Source organism: Diceros bicornis, chromosome 15 (assembly GCF_020826845.1).
Source record: "Diceros bicornis minor isolate mBicDic1 chromosome 15, mDicBic1.mat.cur, whole genome shotgun sequence".
In the NCBI taxonomy this organism is placed as follows: Eukaryota; Metazoa; Chordata; class Mammalia; order Perissodactyla; family Rhinocerotidae; genus Diceros; species Diceros bicornis.
In genome coordinates this window covers 51609236-51629014 of record NC_080754.1, presented here as the reverse complement: position 1 = coordinate 51629014, position 19779 = coordinate 51609236, and the positions used below count along the sequence as shown (strand labels likewise).

Genomic DNA, 19779 nt, shown 5'->3' with positions numbered 1-19779 from the left:
TTTTTCTTTTGAATGTCTAAGCTAGTGGTTACCATTAATGAGATGAATTGAAAGAATCAAATCTTTGGCCTGTAATTTAAATATGAAAACTTATGTATGATCATAAGTTATTGCTTTTGATATATGGTATAATTTATTAGCTGTAGACAGTAGGCAACTCATTTTCATTTGTGGTTTCTACACATATCCATAACTTTAGAAGGAACAGTGGTAAATTTTTGCTTTGAATTCAGGGAAATAGTTCTAAACTTTTAATTCTATGACTCTTCATGAAACTTGGTGAAAAAGAAAAATTAACTATGGGTATTTGTATATAGAATTGAGTGGGGACTATGTACTATATAGGAAGATGGGGAAATATAAGGAGTAGGTAGAACCCTGAAGCAATAGTGAAAAATTCAGGTTAGGATTCAGCTAGGAATATATCATTGGCGTTCCAGTGGCAGGTGGATAAGCTGTGTAGGCTGCCTTCACAGAGCTACTGGAGAAGGAGCTGTCCTCTCTGTCCAGGCCAGAGTTTTGCCATTGTAGCAGATCTTTTATGGGTCTGTAGCACACTTCACAGATAAAATATTTCCTAACTTTTCACTCTATTTTATATTCACTTTCCCTCTTTAAAATTTCCTGCTGGGGGCCCAGCCTCTGTGGCTTAATGGTTAAGTTCAGTGCAATCTGCTTCGGCAGCCTGGGTTCAGTTCCTGGGCACAGACCTACACCAGTTGTCTGTCAGTGCCCATGCTGTGGGGGCGGCTCACTTACAAAAAGAGGAAGATTGGCAACGGATGTTAGCTCAGGGCGAATCTTCCTCAGCAAAAAAAAAAAAAAAATTGCTGGTGGGGATTTTGACATCACTCTTCTCCTAGTGTAATAAATATTACTAAACTAAAGCATGGAGAAAAATTGATAACCATTAATGGGTTCTCTTGGCTCTTTTAATTCCTAGGCAGCATTAACATGTTTAAATTTAAGATATATCAAGTTGTAGTTCATGAAAGCTTCTGAAATAGGTTGTTTTTTTAGGTTAAGATATTATTAACAGAGACTTTCTGCTTTGGTTACTCCTAACAGAATAAATAATTAAAAATAAAAGCATCTATATTTAAAGTTCTTTCTGTATTATGCTTTCTAATTCAAAGCATTTTAACTGGTCTTTTCTGTTGTAATTTTAAGTAGTAAACCTAGTGCCACATTTGCTTTAAAATATGACTTGAGAAACCAAATGGAATCTTTCCACAGTATTAAATGATTACTGTGGAATATTACTATTAATGAGTAATGGACAATATATATAATAGTGATTGACTTAACCGAAATTACGCAGCTGGACTAGATTTGATCTTGTGGAACCTCTTAGTTTATTTAGGAAAAGTATTAATATAAAAACTATTGGATAAAAGATTGTTGGGGAAGAGAATATTCTTGTGGTTACAAAGTGTCCATTATAGAGTACTTACTGTAGAATGTACCTTTACAGTAAAGAGAACTGGCAATCACTGCCTTCAACAGAGTGATTGAACACCAGTAGTGGAAGTCAACAATCTGACATTTGTGTATCTCTTGATGTGGTACAATAAGAAACACACATCACCTATGTATCATTTTTGCCATAAATTTTAATACTGAGTCTAATGAGGAAACAGACAAATCCAGAATGTAGGACATAATATAAGACAACTGCCTGAACTCTTTTTAAAAAAAGTCAACATCATGAAACACAAACAACAAATAAGGCAGAATGAATGTTTTAGGATACATTAAAGAGACAAAAAAGGTATAGCAACCAAATGCGGTGCCGGAATCTTGATTGGATCCTGGAGAGAAAAAGAAAGCTATGAAAGACACTTTGAGTGCTAATAGGGAAATTTGCATGTGAACTGTATATATTAGGTGATATTGAATTAATGTTAATTTTCTAAGACATGGTAATGGTATTGTGGTTAAGTAGGATTAGGGGGAATGTCTTTAATCTCAGGCAGTGAATACTTAGGTATTTAAGAGTGAAGTGTTATGATGTCTGCAACTTAGTTTTAAATGATTCAGAAGAAAAGTGTTATGTGAATCGAGAGGAAAGCAAATGTGGCAAAATGTTAGCACTTAGTAAATCTAGGCGAAGTATGCAGGTATTTATTGTTCTATTCTTTCAAGTTTTCTGAGGGCTTAAAAAATTTTCAAAATTAAAAGTTGGGGGGAAATTAAAAAACAGAAAAGCAATAATAGTTATTCAAACATTTATACTCCATAGGCTTTATTTTCATCTGGTCCCTTGATGAATCCATTTTATTTTTTCACTTTCAAGTTTTTATCAGTATACATTTTTTTCTTGCAATGAATATCATGAAAAAATCACAGACAATTATAAAATGAATTTTATTCACACTTGCTCTTCTTTTTTTCTTTTTTTAACTTTTAATCTCTCTCCAGAATCCATCTACCGCAGAGGTGCACGCCGCTGGAGAAAGCTTTATTGTGCAAATGGCCACACTTTTCAAGCCAAGCGTTTCAACAGGGTAAACCTTAGTTTGTTGAATGTTGATAATTTGAGACATCAATTGTTTCCTCTCTGCTATGAAAGAAAGGTAGTCTTGTTATTCCCTTTTAAAGGAGTGAGCAGGGTGACCTAACATTCCCAGTTTCCCTGGGGCAGTACACCTGTTATCTTGAGGTAATTTTTAATAGCATCTCCTCTCACTCTTAAAAATGTTCCAGATTGGATGATTAATTATATGGTTACCCAACTATAAGAAAGTTGGATTTTTTAATACAATTCAAGACAGCCAGAAAATAAGCAAGGTTTATTTTGCAAGCCACTTTATGTTGTAATTTTAATTTTCACTGTTTAGAAAATAGTAATTGCAAACACTTATCTAGCTTTTACTATGTCTCAGGCACTTTTCCAAATGCTTAACATATATTGACTCCTTTAATCCTTACAACACCCTTGAGAGATAGGTACTATATATTTCCTTTTTTTTTTTTTTTGTGAGGAAGATCAGCCCTGAGCTAACATCTGCCAACCCTCCTCTTTTTGCTGAGGAAAACTGGCCCTAGGCTAACACCCATGCCCATCTTCCTCCACTTTATATGGGATGCTGCCACAGCACGGCTTGACAAGCAGTGCGTCGGTGTGCTCCCGGGATCCGACTGGCGAACTCGGGGCCACCGCAGTGGAGCGCCAGCACTTAACCGCTTGCGCCACGGGGCCGGCCCCATTTTATAGATGAAAAAACTGAGGTCCAGGGCACTTAAATAACTTACCCAAGATGACACAGCTAGTAAGTGGCAAAGCCAAAGTATAAAACCAATCTGTCTCCAGAAGTCCATGTTTTTAACTACTCTTGATAACTACAAATTTATGGACTCCATTTCCATTCTAAAACTAGTGCCATGTTCTGAATTCGTTAATGTAAATAGAAGCCACCACCTGAGGTTCCCAAACTCTTGTTCCCAGCAGTACTGGGAACAAGAGAAGTTAAAATGAGAAGTCACTCTAGGTGTTGCTCTTTAAGAGAGCTGGGCTTTGGTTTGACCTCTGCACAGTCTGGAAGGTTTATGTTTGTTGGGAGTCCTTACACTTTTGTAACATGGCAGCTTTTTCTGCCATGTTTTTCAAGTTTAATTCACTTCGTATTTTCATTTCTCTGAACTTAATTATGTGAAGAATGAAAATTCTTGGACTTGTAACAGAAAACAACATGGTTGCAAATTTCACTCTCTTTAAAACAAGCTCTCTTTTCTCTTTATTTTTCCCTGACCATCATAGCTTTGGAAAAGTTATGTATGATGAAGGGAATTGAGTTAGAGAAGAAAGCCACTTATTTTCACTGTTTCATGAGCAAACTGTTGGGAAATGATTGTGACCTTTTTTTGTTGATAAAATACTGTTGAATTAATTGCTCTTTCCAGCGTGCCCACTGCGCCATCTGCACTGACCGAATATGGGGACTTGGACGCCAGGGATATAAGTGCATCAACTGCAAACTCCTGGTTCATAAGAAGTGCCACAAACTTGTCACAATTGAATGTGGGCGGCATTCTTTGCCACCGGTAAGATGTAATTGTCTTGTGTGTGTGCGCGCGCGCGCGCGCGAGGAAGGTTAGCCCTGAGGCAGTAACGTCTGTTGCCAATCTGCCTCTTTTTTTTTTTTTCCCCTGAGGAAGATTGGCCCTGGGCTAACATCCGTGCCCATCTTCCTCTCCTTTATATGTGGGATGCCTGCCACAGCATGGCTTGAGAAGCGGTGCATAGGTCCATGCAAACTGGTGAACCCTGGCCCACCAAAGCGGAGCGCATGAACTTAACCACTACACCACCTGGCCAGCCCCTAATTGTCTATTTTTTTAATAGAGCATTTGTGATAACACTACTAGAACAGAGGGCTAAAATAGGCAGATATTAAGGAATCACAGCTCAACATTGTTGTGGCAGAATGAGTAGGGATACTTTACAGTTCAGTTAATGTACTGGGAATTTTGGAATTGTTATTACAAATTTTTTTGTAGAATATAGTTAACTTTGTTTACCCTGCTATAAAATCATCTGGTCTAAATTAGGAAGATGTAGGGGGAACCATTTAAGAGATTTTTTTTTCTCTTCTTTAAGCTAAACTCCTTAGTTTATAGCTCCTATTATTCTAGCATCAACACTAAGCAGAGATCAGGTAAGAGGAGTCATAGGTTTCATGTTTGCTATTTAAAGTATGAGATTACTGGGGAGGTTTTGCATTTAAAATTTTTATTTTTCACTTTCTATTTTAAGTATGTAATTAAAACATGTTCATTATGGAAAATACAAATGAATAAAGAAAAATTAAATAAAAATCCCCATGAAATCTACCATCTAAAGGTAATTGTCATTTGGTGTATATCCTTCCAGAAATTTTTCTGTGCAAATTTATATGTATAAACATTTTAAATTTTAAACATAAATAAAAAAATTTAAACATATTTAATAGTAGATGGAACAGTATAATGAACTTCCATATACCATATACCAGTCAGTCAGCTCCAGCAGTTATCAATGCATGACCAATCTTGTTTCATCTATACCCCATCCGTTTAACCTGTCCTCACCCTGTATTATTTTGAAATATCCCAGACATATTTCAGTATGTACCTCTAAAAGATAAGGACTCTTTAAAAACTAACTAAAAAACAAATTCCTTATATAAAATATTCATTCAGGAGTGTTCAAAATTTTTATCTCATAAATATTATAATTTTTTAATAGTTTTCATTATGAATCAGAACCCAAATGAAGTCCATATTTGCAATTGATTGATATGTCTTAGATATTTTTTAATTTACTGATTCCTCCATCTCTCTCTCTCTTTTTTCCCTTATAATTTAATTGTAGAAGAAACTGTGTTGTCATTTACAGTGTCATAGACTTTTTCTCTTTGCTTCTCCATGGTTGTGTTTAAAATGTTCCCCTGTTTATTTTCTGTATATTATAGTTGGATCTAGAGATTTGATTAGATTCTGGTTTTTGGGTTTTTTGTGGGTTGTTTTTGAGACTACTTTATAGGAGATGGAGTATTTATCCATCAGAAAGCATGACATGTTTGTGTCTTGTTGTTTTACATACTTTTTAGCAAAAGTGAGATCATTATATGTAATGTTTTATAACCCATTTTTCTCACTAAACAATATATTTTGGTGATCTTTCTATATCTCTCTATATCCTCATAATTTTTAGCATAATATTTTGTTATACCTTTATTTATATAATAATAATTTATTTAACCTGTTCCCCATGATTGAACATTTGAGTTGTTTTCTAAATTTTCCTATAAAGAAAATCATGATGAACTTCCTGATAAATCAATCTTAGTATTTCCTTAAGGATCCAAAAGTAAAATTACTGGGTTAAAGGGTATGCATTTTTAAAAAGATTTGGATGAATCTTTCTAAATTGTCTTCTAGAATGACTATACCACGTTTATTCATAGTACCTTTTTTGGATGTTGGGAAAGTAGGTTATTATTGGTAGCTCTTTGATATTAGAATTATTTAGCTAGTTCATATGAGCTTAGGAATGTGTTTGTAGTTAGGGAGATGAAAATCCAATCTTAAGGAAAAACAGAAGGCCAAAAATTGTGAGCATAATTTATCCAAGTTACTGTTGATATTCTTGAGTATTCTTTATGGAATGGTGATGGAATGACTTGGTGATGGAGTTCCAGATGATGGAATGACTTGTGTAAGTTCATAAATGTAGAAGGCGAGAGGGACAGGGTTAGTGCTTATATTGATATTTTAGGATGGGTGCTAAACGCATTGAAAAATCCGTGAGCCTATCTTTAACGCAGTGTTAAAATTATAACTGTATAACTAATGCTCCTTCTCAAGTTTACCCTTTCTTGCTGTTATTCATTAAGCTTGGGTCTAAGATTAATAAATTAGTAACACTTTGGTTTGAATTAGCATTGTGCCAGAGGTTATTGGCAGTTTGTTGGTTAAGTCAGTTTCTAGGAGATATTTATTTTCCTCTTTTGGTAAAATTGGAAACCCACAAAATTTTACATATAATTTCAAGAGGTTTATAGACGTCTTAAAGTCTATCTCTGGACCTCAGCTAAAGAACTCATGAACTAGAAAATCCTTTTGCCAAAGACTTATAGTGAGTTTATAGAGTTCAAAGGAAGAATTGGTAGTGTAAAAGAGAAACAAATCAGAGTACATACGAGTTTAATTTGATTTCTAATTGACGGTCTGAAATTAGTTTTGTGTTTCTTCTGTTATCTGTAAAATGTGACTACCATTTGCACATTCATAGGAATGTGTATGGTTTCATTAAATAAAATTAAAAATAAGTTAAGTATAATAATGTAATTCTTTATTAGGTTATGTTCTTTCAAATTTAAGCTTTAATATGCTGTGTCTCATCGAAATCGTGTTGTTTCTGGATTTATAGAGGTATTGGGATTTAAAAAGAATCCACTAAGTTACCATATCTTTGGAAATGTTTGTAGGAACCAATGATGCCCATGGATCAGTCATCCATGCATGCAGACCACGCACAGACAGGTAAGAATGACGCTGGCACGAACCATTGTTCATTAACAAAGTATTATTTAAGGACTTCTTTAGGTGACTCTTTCACCCAAGTTTAAAAGCATTTATGTTCTTTCCAAATAAAATTTAGGTAACCGTATTTTGTGGTGGTAGTATCAGTCATGATATTTAACAAATACATTTGGCATTTTAAAAAGACAGCTGTGTAAACCATAACAAATCACTATTTTCTCTAATTCAGACAAATTTATTTTGAAACCCCTTTAAATTCAGCAAACCTAGTTTTTTTTAATATGAAAACATGATTTTGTGGACCATGTTGACTATGTTCAAGTGACCTATTTTTATTAAAAACTTTATTATCGGAAATAGATTTTATGTAAAAGATAACAGAGGTACAGTATAGAAAATTCAAACAAGATCATGTGAGTTCAAATGTTAAATATATACAAAACCTTAAATATGTATCTGGTAAATTTGGAGAACAGTTAAGTGGTACAGAGCAGCCTGATCTGGGATGAACCAAGAATGGGAAGGCAAGGGAGTTTTTTTTTGGAAGGACGGAATGCAGTCTCTTGTTCATGGAAGAAGCTGGTTATATGAAATGTAGGCTTTTTTTTTGCCCGAAGTAGCTGGAAAGAATAGAAGCCCAGAGTCCAATCTTTGTCATTTTCTTACCTGACCTATGTGGTATGGTAGTCAGGAACATTTTGAGCGTAAAGTAAGTGAGGATTGAAAACCAGAGACCCCCTCTATCTCTATGCCTCAGTCATACTAAAATAATTAAAAAGCGTTAATAGAGTCATTCTTATAGAAGGAATTAATTTGTAAAGAAGAGAAGTGTTTTTAAAATAGCAAAAATAGGGCTGGCCCGGTGGCGCAAGCGGTTAAGTGCGGGCGCTCCGCTGCGGCGGCCCGGGGTTCGCTGGTTCGGATCCCGGGCGTGGACCGACGCACTGCTTGGCAAGCCATGCTGTGGCGGCGTCCCATATAAAGTGGAGGAAGATGGGCACAGATGTTAGCCCAGGGCCGTCTTCCTCAGCAAAAAAAAAAAAGAGGAGGATTGGCGGATGTTAGCACAGGGCTGATCTCCTCACAAAAAAAAAAAAAAAAAAAAAAAAATAGCAAAAATAGTTGTTAAAATCAGTACTTGGCTACTGTTTGGTTCTTGTTCTCTTTACCCTCATTAAAGATTAGAATTTAGCTCATATTTATGTACCATTTGTTATTAGTAGGACAGCTATTCAATTTTAAATGATGAAAACTTGTTCAGAAATAAAAACTAAAAAAAATCAAATCAATAGAAAATTTTAAGTCACACTCAGTTAATGGGTGCTATGTTTTTCTCCTCTTTTTTTTATGTTTGGGACTGGGTTTTTAGTAATTCCATATACTCCTTCAAGTCATGAGAGTTTGGACCAAGTTGGTGAAGAAAAGGAGGTAAGATAATTAATCTTGTTGTACAATATGTTATCAGCTTTTAATGACTTGACAGTTTAAAAATATGACAAATTGACTTGCTTGGATTTTATATTATTTTATTTATTTATTTATTGTTTTTGTGAGAAAGATCAGCCCCCAACTAACATCCATGCCAATCTTCCTCTTGCTGAGGAAGACTGGCCCTGGGCTAACATCTGTGCCTATCTTTCTCCACTTTGTATGGGACGCCGCCACAGCATGGCTTGACAAGCGGTGCCTTGGTGCGCACCCAGGATCTGAACCCAGGCCGCCAGCAGTGGAGCACGTGCACTTAACCGCTACGCCACAGGGCCGGCCCCAACTTGCTTGGATTTTAGATCATAATGGCAAAATGCAGGAATGATTTTTAACGATTTTAGAATTTTATTCTTATTTAATCTAATAATTAGATTACTAATTTCATTTAAATTAAGAAACAATCTGGTGGGATAATTTATTTTTATTTTAAGATATAATCTAAAATTTATAATATATTTAAGAATGGTGTTTAGATACTTGGTAGTATTGTTTAAAGTGTATTATAGATCCTTCCATTTTATGGGCTGATTGTTTATTTAAAGTATAAATAATTAAGCATCTTAACTGCCATTATTTTTTTCTGATGATTAAACATTTTATCAGTTTTTAAAACAAAATAATTTTTATTTAAAAATATTTAATTAAACTGATAACCAATTCTTTGAAAAAAACTTGTAGTGAAAAAGATTTTTATGCCTCACACCTTTCACTCCCACTTTGACTTCAGAGAGGCCACCTTTTTAGTCATTTCTAGTTGTGTCCATAATGTTTATACCTCTGTTTTTCAATTTTTCAACTTTATAGATTTCTGGCCATGAAAGGTTTAGTTCACACTACCTCCCGTTTTCCCTTCTCTTTCCAGTGTTTGATAGGTGTGTTATGCTTTACTCTTGGTTACCTTTAGAGAAAAAAACTTTTTATTATGGAAAACTTCAAACATAAATAAAAGTAACAGAACAGTATAACAGAGCCCTTGTATCCATTACCCGGCTAAAGCAATTATTAGTACATGCCACTGTTGTTTGTCTACCCACTTCTCTCCCTCTTGTATTATTTTGGAGCACATCTGTTGGTTACCTATTTAATCTCGTATCTTAGCTTCTCTTTCTGTGTTAGTCAGTACCTTGACTCTCCTTTAGCGATCCCTTCTCTTTCTTCCAACTTTCTTCTTTTAGCTACATATTTATTTTTACGTTGCCAAGGTTGTTAACATTTATAATCTGTCCTGCAACAACCATATCTTCCATATTTTGTCATAGGTTGAATGAGTCATTTAAAGGAGGACATTTCTAATAATAATGAATGAATTCTCTGTTCTTGTGGTACCATGGGTTGCTAATGTTTTCTTCTATTTGGCCTTTAATGCTCTTTTATGGCTTTCTGTGTTTTTTTGGAGTTTCTCATTGCTTGTTTTATTATTTATTGGTTTGGTTGTTTACCAAAGACTCATTTGATTTTATCTTCAAGATTTTTAACACATTTTTAAATTGAAGAGTAACATACAGTGAAGTGTACAGATCGTGAGTATATAGCTAGATGAATTTTCACAGAGTGGACACCGTGTAATGACCACCCAGATCAGGAAATAGGATCTACTAGCATCCCAGAAGCCCATCTTGTGCCTTCTCCCAGTCACTAACACTCCATCCTCCCTACAAGTAACCACTACCTTAACACCAGAGATTAGTTTTGCTTTTTTCCCTACAAACTTTATACAAATGGATTCAGACAGTATGTATTCTTTTTGTGTTTGGCTTCTTTTGCTCAACATTGCATTTGTGAGATTCAGCCAAGTTTCATTTAGCAGTATTTCATTTATTGTCACCATTGTTTAATTTTATCTGTTCTGTTGATTTTTCCCCCAGATTGGGATTATTATGATATACTGCTATGAACATTCTTGTAAACGTAGTTTGGCACACATATGTTAGCATTTTTGTTAGGTATATGACTAGGAGTGGAATTCCTGAGCCATGTGTACATTGAGTTTTAGTAGATAATACCAGTTTTCCAAAGTGCTTGTATCAATTTATACAACCATGTGTGAGTTCGATTTGTTCCACACCCTTGTCAGCACTTTGTATAGTCTGTCTTTTTAATTTTAGCCAGTCTGTTGAATGTGTAGTAGTAGTTTATTATAATTTTTATGTGCATTTCCTTGCTGTACACCTTTTCATATATTTATTGGCCATTTGAATATCATCTTTAGTTAAGTGCCTGTGTATGTCTCTTTAAAAAAAAAAATGAGTAGTCTGCCTTTGTTGTATAGATTTGTAGGAGTTTTTTTGTATATTCTTGACATTAGCCTTTTATCAGTTATATATTGCAAATATATTCTCCCACTCTATGACTTGTATTTTCACTCTATTAATGATATCTTTTGACGAACAGGTATTCTTGATTTTTAATGTAGTGAAATACATCCATCTTTTCCTTTTTCGGTAGTGCTTTTGGGGCCCCTTTAAGAAATCTTTGTCTTTCCCAGGGTTATTGAGGATATTGAAAAGAGTGTATTTTCCCCCATTACTCTGCAAAGCTATCTTTTCATCAATTACATAAAGTATTTCTGGATTCTCTTTTATGTTCCATCATTTTATTTATCTTGTGCTGATACCATGCTGTTATGATTACTATAGCTTTATAAGTCTTTATATCTAGTAAAATTCTTCTACTTTGTTGTTCTGGGAATTATCTTGGCTACTCTTACTAGCCTTTTGAATTCCATGTAAATTTTAGAATTAGCTTGCCAGTTTCCACAAAATCAAGCAAATAAACCAAACCTGTCCATCAGTTTCAGGAAAAGTGACATCTTTACAATATTAAGTCTTCAGTCCATGAACGTGGTATATTCTTCCATTTACTTAGGTCTTTTTAAATTTCTGTCAACGTTTTGTAGTTTTCAGAGTTCTTGCACTATCGGTATTTGATGTAAATTTTTAAATTTAAAATAAATTTAATTTAATATTGTGATATAGATAAGGATTTTTCTAAATCGCCTTGTGTCCTGAGACCTTGCTAAATTGCCTTATTCTTTTTTTTTTTATAATTTTATTTATTTATTTATTTTCCCCCCAAAGCCCCAGTAGGTAGTTGTATGTCATAGCTGCACATCCTTCTAGTTGCTGTATGTGGGACGCGGCCTCAGCATGGCCAGAGAAGCGGTGCGTCAGTGCACGCCCGGGATCCAAACCTGGGCCGCCAACAGCGGAGCGCGCACACTTAACCGCTAAGCCACGGGGCCGGCCCTGCCTTGTTAATTCTAATAGCTTATCTACAGATACTTTTAGATTTTCTACATATATGATAATCTTATCTATGAATAACAGCTGCATTTCTTCCTTTTCAAATCTCATAGATTTTATTTAGTTTTCTTACCTTATTGAATTAGCAAGGACCTCTACGGATGGCCAAAATGATGTTGAAAAGAAGTGGTGATCAGATATTATTGTCTTGTTCACATCTCAGAGGGAAATGTTCTAATATTTCATAAAGTTTGATGTTTGCTATAGGCTTTTATTTTGTAGATATCCCTTTTCATTTGATATGTATATCAGGGTATGCTTATCACTGGCATTTGTGGAGTTGACCATATGTAAATTTCATTAATTTTCAGGTGTGAAGCCTATTTTTCATTTATGGAATAAACTCTGTGTTGTGATTGTATTATTCTCTTTATATTTTGATGGATTTAATTTGCCAATATTTAGTTTAGGGTTTTCTTTGTTGTTGTTTTAAATATTAATGAGAGTCAGTGACCTGTAATTTTCCCTTTTTGTATTGCATTGTCAAGTTTTGGTATCAAGGTAATACTGGGCTCATAAAATGATTTTGAAATTTACCTATTCCCAAAAAGAATTCTTTTATATGATTGACGTTATTTCTTTCTTACATTTTTAAAAGAATTCACCAGAAAAGCACTCTGGGCCTGGAGTTTTCCTTGTAGGAAGGATTTTAATTCTGGATTCTATGTCTGAATAGATCCAGAACAATTTAGATTCTCTATTTCTTCCTTTGTCTGTGTTATTCCTTGAAATTTGTCTAACCTAAAATTTCAAATTTATTGACATAGAGTTGTTAATTTCTGAGAATATGAAGTGATATCCTTTGTCATTGCTGATAAAAGTTATTGTGCATTCTGTTTTTCTTCATCAGTCTTGCCAGCGGGATATAAATTTGTTAGTCTTTTCAAAGAACTGACTTTTGGCTCTTTTCTGTTGAATGCTTATTTTCTATTCTAGTGCATTGATTTCTCCTCTTATTTTCTTATGCTTTTCTGTCATTCAGTTTAAAATATATTTCAATCTCTATTATGATTTCTTCTTTGATCCATGTATTATTGAAAACTGTACCGGGCCGGCCCCGTGGCTTAGCAGTTAAGTGTGCGCGCTCCGCTACTGGCGGCCCGGGTTTGGATCCCAGGTGCGCACCGACGCACCGCTTCTCTGGCCATGCTGGGGCCGCGTCCCACATACAGCAACTAGAAGGATGTGCAACTATGACATACGACTATCTACTGGGGCTTTGGGGGAAAAAAGGAGGAGGATTGGCAATAGATGTTAGCTCAGAGCCGCTCTTCCTCAGCAAAAAGAGGAGGATTGGCATGGATGTTAGCTCAGGGCTGATCTTCCTCACAAAATAAACAAATAAATAAGTAAAATAAAAATAAAACTGTACCAATTAATTTGAATATTTGGGAAATTTTTTTTGTTATTAACTTCTAGCTTCATTCCGTTGCCAGTCAGAGAGTACATTCTGTGTGATTTCAGTCCTTTGAACTTTGTTGAAACTTGCCTGAAGACCAAGCACATAGGCGTTGGTAAATGTTCCATATGTATTTTCAAATACCTATATTCTGTAGTTATTGGGTACAGTGTTCTGTATAGGTCAATTAGGTCAAAATTATGAACAGTGTTATTCAGTCTTCTGTTGCCGCTGACTGCTTGTTCTTTCCCTACTGAGAGGGTTCATTGTGGATTCCCTTGTTCCTTTTAGTTTTGTTAGTTTTTGCTTTATATATTTGGAGGCTGTGTTATTAGATACGTACAAATTTACAATCATAATATCTCCTATTGGATTAACCCCTTTTTTTTTAAATTTTATTTTCCCCCCAAAGCCCCACTAGATAGTTGTATGTCATAGCTGCACATCCTTCTAGTTGCTGTATGTGGGATGTGGCCTCAGCATGGCCAGAGAAGCAGTGCGTCGGTGCACGCCCGGGATCCGAACCCGGGCAGCCAGCAGCGGAGCGTGCGCGCTTAACCACTAAGCCACGGGCTGGCCCTGGATTAACCCTTTTTCATAATGAAATATCCCTCTTTGTTTGTAGTAATGCTTCTTAAAGTCCTTCTATTAGGTAATTGCTATGTAACAAATTACTTCAAAATTCAGTGGCTTAAAACAACAAAATTATTATGTCAGTTTCCATGGGTCAGGAATCTAAGTGTGGCTTATCTAGTTCCTCTACCTCAGTGTCCCTTACAGGCTGCAGTCAAGTACTGGCAAGGACTGCTGCCATCTCAAGGCTCGACTGGGGACGGAGCCACCTCCAAACTTACCTCGTTGTTGGCAGGATTCATTTCCTTGCCAAATAGACCTCTCTGTAGGGCAGCTTACAACAAGGTAGCTTGCTTCATCAGAGCAAGCAAACAGTAAGAGTCAGAGAGAGTGAATGCTAGTAAAACAGAACTCACAGTCTTTTGTAACCTAATCTCAGAAGTGACATCCCATCACTTTGCCGTATTTTTTTCATTAGAAGCAAGTCACTAGGTTTAGCCCATAGTCAAGGGGAGGGGATTACACAAGGGCATGAATACTAAGAGGTGGGGATCACTGGAGGCCATCTTAGAAGTCAGCCTACCACAGTAGGCTGCAACTGCTTTGTCTCATATTAGTTTAGCTACAACAACTCTCTTTTGGTTAGTGATTACGTGGTATATGGTTTTTTTATCCTTTTACTTTCAACCTTTGTGTACCCATATATTTAAGGTGTGTCTTGTTAGCATCGTATGGTTGGGCTTTTCTTCCCCTCTAGTCTGACAGTCCTTGGCTGTAGTATTTAGTATGTTCTAATTTACATATTTTCACATTTAATGTAATGATGTTTAAACTAATTACTGATTTGTGTTTAAATCAACCATTTTAAAACCATGTTTTCTGTATCCTACCTTTTTATGTTACTTTTCTTGCCTTCTTTTGGGTTATTTATTATTCTCTTTTCACTTCTTTTAGCTTGTCTGACATTCTTTTGCTCTTCTATTCCTGGTTGTTCTAGAGATTGCATCTTACATCCTTAACTTAACTTCAATTCAATTTAAATTATTAATAATACTTTTACCATTTACCAGAATATGCAAGGACCTTAGCACACTTTAAATTCACTCACTTTCCTTTCCTGCCTTTGGTACTATTGTTGTCATATTTTAAAATTCCGTATGTGTATGTATGCATATTAGTGTTTTTAAACAGTCAGTCTTTGTGCATATTAGTGTTTTTAAACAGTCTTTATTTAGGTTTGTCCACATTTTATGCATTTTAAATGACCCTTCTTTTGAATCATCAGTCTCGTTCAGTTTTCATAATACCTTTTTTTCTGTTTTGTGCTTACTAGTTTATTTTTCTCAAAATTTACTCTTTGTATTTCTTGATACTCTTTGCTTTAGAAAATTCTTGCTTAATTCTCTGGGGTACATCTGTTGATCAAATGCTGAGATTTTGCAGGTATCTAGTAAAAGATTATCTTCACGCTTCTCTATAAATTACCAGAAGCCTAAGTTTCTAGTTGTGAATGAATTATAAGGCTGACTTTGTCATTCCAAAGGAGCCTTAGTATTGTGTAGAACAGAATGTTTTCCCTTAGCTAAACTGCCTCATGCTTGTTTTCTGCCTATAGCTTCCAAAACCATCTCTGAATTTCTCCGCTTTTAGCTCAGATTTCATATATCAAGCTTCCAGCAGACTGTTCCATCTTGATGTCACATTGTAACTTCTAACTTCCGTGTGAAAAACCAAGCTTGTTATCTCAGCAACTCTGTCAATCTTATCCTATGCTTACACTTTATTTTTCTATCAGTGGTATCTCCAGTCTTCCAGTCACCAAAGTTAGTGTTGTTTTATTCATGCATCTCCATTGCCTCCATACCCAAAAGTTATCAGATCCTTTTTAAAACATTGTTTAACATTTCTCAGGTTTCAACTCCTTCTCCCTTGCTCTCACCACCCCTCTGACCTCAACTCATGAATTCATCCAACATCTTGAGAGTTATATCATTTGGAATGATGTAAGAAAAGAATCATTAAGAACTTAAATCAGAAAACATTGAAAAATCGTTATAGGTATAACTAGTTGTTAGAAATATAAAGTATTATGCAAAATGCTTCCAGGTATAACTCTGATATAAACATTCTCAACAGGCAATGAACACAAGGGAAAGTGGCAAAGCTTCATCCAGTTTAGGTCTTCAGGACTTTGATTTGCTCCGGGTAATAGGAAGAGGAAGTTATGCCAAAGTACTATTGGTACGATTAAAAAAAACAGATCGGATTTATGCAATGAAAGTTGTGAAAAAAGAGCTTGTCAATGATGATGAGGTAAGCACAGTGATGTTTTATTACTTCTAAACTGTGAAACTGGCTTAAGTGTACTATTTCAGAGAAAACCTTAATGTTTCTGATTATTATTTCAGTCTACTTTTCTAAATATATGCTTCAAACAGATTATATAAGATCTATTTAAAGTAGTCTGATGATTATTTGATTTTTTAAAAGTAAAAATTAAACCATGTTATTATCAAGGGAAAGTACTTGGGCTTCGTAAAAGTTTTCTAGACTGTTGCATAATATTGAAAGATTTACTGGTGGTGTTTTCCTCTTTGTATGTAAATTGTTGTTTCTGATCACCAGTGCTTTTGATATTTAGCCTAGTTAGTTAATAATTGCATTGGTGATAATTGAATTGCTAAGAACACGTTTATCGTAGTTTTGATGATATCATTTCAGTTTGACATAGATTTCTTTCATATTTTAAAATAGGATATTGATTGGGTACAGACAGAGAAGCATGTTTTTGAGCAAGCATCCAATCATCCTTTTCTTGTTGGGCTGCATTCTTGCTTTCAGACAGAAAGCAGGTAAGATTGAAAGATAATGGAATAATTACTGGGCTTTGCACATTTTGGTATATTACTTAATAAGAACCCTTTCTACTGTAATTCCTGCAGTGAAAGTCATGGAGATGGGCACAACAGTACTATGCTTATAATTTCCTGCTACTCATACTCCAGTCAATGATATCAATTTGACATCAGATCAGCATTAGGAAATTACCCGCTTTAGGGAAAACAAACAAACAAAAAAAGCCAGGTTGTGGGGCCGGCCCTGTGACATAGTGGTTAAGTGTGCATGCTCTGCTGCTGGTGGGCCGGGTTTGGAACCTCCGGCGAGCACCGATGCTACCGCTTGTCAGGCCATGCTGTGGCGGCGTCCCATATAAAGTGGAGGGAGATGGGCATGGATGTTAGCTCAGGGCCAGTCTTCCTCAGCAAAAAAAAAAAAAAAAAAAAAAAAGGATTGGCATGGATGTTAGCTCAGGGCTGATCTTCCTCACCAAAAAAAAAAAAAAAAGCCAGGTCATAACTATAGCAGTAGAAATCCAACCTTTTAAATATCCCCAAGATTCTAGTTTTAGATTTAAAGTTTCCTAGAGTTTAACTGGGGGGAGAATTCCTAACTTCTTTACCTTAAGTGACAGTTGAAGATGACTTATCTTGCGTATGGGGTGGGAGTGAGAGGCTCTGGATTGAAAGTGGTACTGCCTTAGAACAGAAGTAGCAGGTTACAGAATTATTATCATGCTGCTTTACATTGTATCTTCTGTGATTAAACAGCTTTCTACTCCAACTGTCCTTGGTTTCCACCAAGATCCTGGAACCTTTGTTAAGGGAACATCATATAGAATGCTCTTCATGTTGTAACAGGTCTCTAGTGTTTAGAATGCAAAGTTGCGCTGCCATATTCTGGATCTTGGTTTCATGTGTTCTCTCTGTCTTTTAGATTGTTCTTTGTCATAGAGTATGTAAATGGAGGAGATCTAATGTTTCATATGCAGCGACAAAGAAAACTTCCTGAAGAACACGCCAGGTAAGGTTTTTATTATTGTTTGTTTCTGTTGGATTTTGTGCCAGTGGTTGAAAACACTAGATAAATCATTTATTTTGATGCTAGTTAATTCTTTGTAAGTCATGTGGAAGCTAAGCTAAAAGTTAGTTTACATTATAATATATAACATACATAACATTGTATATTACATATATAATATAATTATAAGCAATTGGAAAGTGTAAACGATATTAAAGGGAAACTTTTAGTCTATTTTCACATATTTTGTCTATTCAGCATCAGCTACGGAAATAATTAATGAATTTACAAACACGTATTAATCTTATCAGGTTTGCAGTCATCTCTGACAGTTTTTCTTTGGAAGATTATTTTTCATATGTATTTTTGAGAGTAATAAAACAATTCCTCTTAAGCTATTATGTTTTTCTGACTGTTTTTCCTGTAATTATAATTTCTGAATTATTCTGCCTTTGGCTTTTTTCCCTCTGATCCCATACATGTTGATGAATAAGAGGAACGAGTGTTAAATATTATTTATTTACTTATATATCAATTTATTTATTTATCTATTTATTTATTTTGTGCCCTTAATTTGATGTTATTATGCAAGATTATAAATTGTTTGTATGTTTGGAGGAGTTAAGTGAGGAAGGATCATGGCCTTGGATAAGAAATTTAATCCATCAGTGCCATGTCTTGTTTTGTTTAGTTACTCATCATTAGCAGGAATTTTCATCTTTTGTGCTTCACAAGAGTGATGCCAAAATGAAACGTGTGAATTTGTATATGTATGTAACAAAGGTTAGAGATTTCGTTTTGAAAAATAACTTTTTTAGTGGAAATCTTGGTAGTTTATTGATTATTTCTTATCAAAAAGAGATAATATCCTTCTGTTTCATAAGAAGGTATAAATTGGACTAATCTAATCTTGGGGCCAAACTATTGTCTTTTTTTTTTTAATTTACTGTGTGTCCGTTGTTTATTTAAGCTTTATCAAATGGTCACCTCCATAGCAAAGCCATAGATGATATTTTGAATTGTGAACATAGCCAGTATTTGTTCCTTATTTGTTCAGTTGGACTTGGGGAAAGTAGTCTAGTTTTTACTGTATTAAAGTCCCAGTTCTGGTTTTTTACCATCTTTGCTTTTCTAGGAACCAAAGTACAGAATAAGGGCTCAAGTTCCCTGTTCAAAGAATTAAGTAGCTAGAAGGTGTGTATTATGTACCTCCAAATGTGATGGTGATAACATTCACCAGAGCAGCTATAAACCAGCTTGGGTGTTTCATTTTCTTTATTAGAAGTTCTGGTTATCGCCAGTGAGTTGGTGGCAGTTTTAAAAAGTTCTTTCTGTAATATTAGATGTTATAGTTGTAGAATGATTACTTGTAATTACTTTTCTAGAATTTTGGTATAGATTTTATAGTTTTGAATGAGTAGTTCACTTTTAGTATTCTTTTTATCAGTGGTTCTTAGCATTTTGGGAGGTCATTGGTCCCTTAGAGAAGTCATGAAAGTTATGGAAATTCTATAGAAGATGCTCATGTACACATGTGCGTACAACTTTGCCTTCAGTTATAGGAGTGTGGACTGCCTGAAGTCCATCCAAGGACCCAGATTGAACACCATGTCATCTATACAGAAATCAAACTATAATGATGTACACCTGAAATTTATGTAATGTTATAAACCAATATTACCAAAAAAAAGAACCCATTTGAGACTTCCAAATTAATAACTTTATGAAAAGTGTGAGTTTAATTTAGACTGGAACTTTTATAATTGTGCTTTAGGCTCACACATTTTAAAGTGGTGTTCAATTTGTTTTTTGGTATTGTTCCTAAAAACATGGGGAGAAAAAAGTCTTTTGACATGATTTTGATGTTTCCGTTTGCAGATGGAAGTATGACTTAAATACCTCCCTCTAGAAACTTACCACAATGTAAAAATTTGAATCAAATGAGTTATTCTTCATTTTATTTTAGATTTTACTCTGCAGAAATCAGTCTAGCATTAAATTATCTTCATGAACGAGGGATAATTTATCGAGATTTGAAATTGGACAATGTACTGCTGGACTCTGAGGGCCACATTAAGCTCACTGACTACGGCATGTGTAAGGTGAGGGAAATTCTAGTTATTCAAAAGGTCT

General features: G+C 34.9%; 1 protein-coding gene across 2 annotated transcripts in view; it reads left to right on the top strand.

Annotated features, from left to right (window-relative positions):
* Nucleotides 1–19779, top strand: part of PRKCI (protein kinase C iota) — a 69999-nt gene that overhangs the window by 33357 nt on the left and 16863 nt on the right. For both annotated transcript variants that reach the window (XM_058556368.1, XM_058556367.1), the window contains 8 exons: nucleotides 2422–2507; nucleotides 3904–4044; nucleotides 6972–7026; nucleotides 8396–8454; nucleotides 15925–16101; nucleotides 16543–16640; nucleotides 17563–17649; nucleotides 19613–19748. In XM_058556368.1, coding sequence (XP_058412351.1) covers nucleotides 2422–2507; nucleotides 3904–4044; nucleotides 6972–7026; nucleotides 8396–8454; nucleotides 15925–16101; nucleotides 16543–16640; nucleotides 17563–17649; nucleotides 19613–19748 — 839 coding nt within the window. The remainder of the gene's footprint in view (nucleotides 1–2421; nucleotides 2508–3903; nucleotides 4045–6971; nucleotides 7027–8395; nucleotides 8455–15924; nucleotides 16102–16542; nucleotides 16641–17562; nucleotides 17650–19612; nucleotides 19749–19779) is intronic.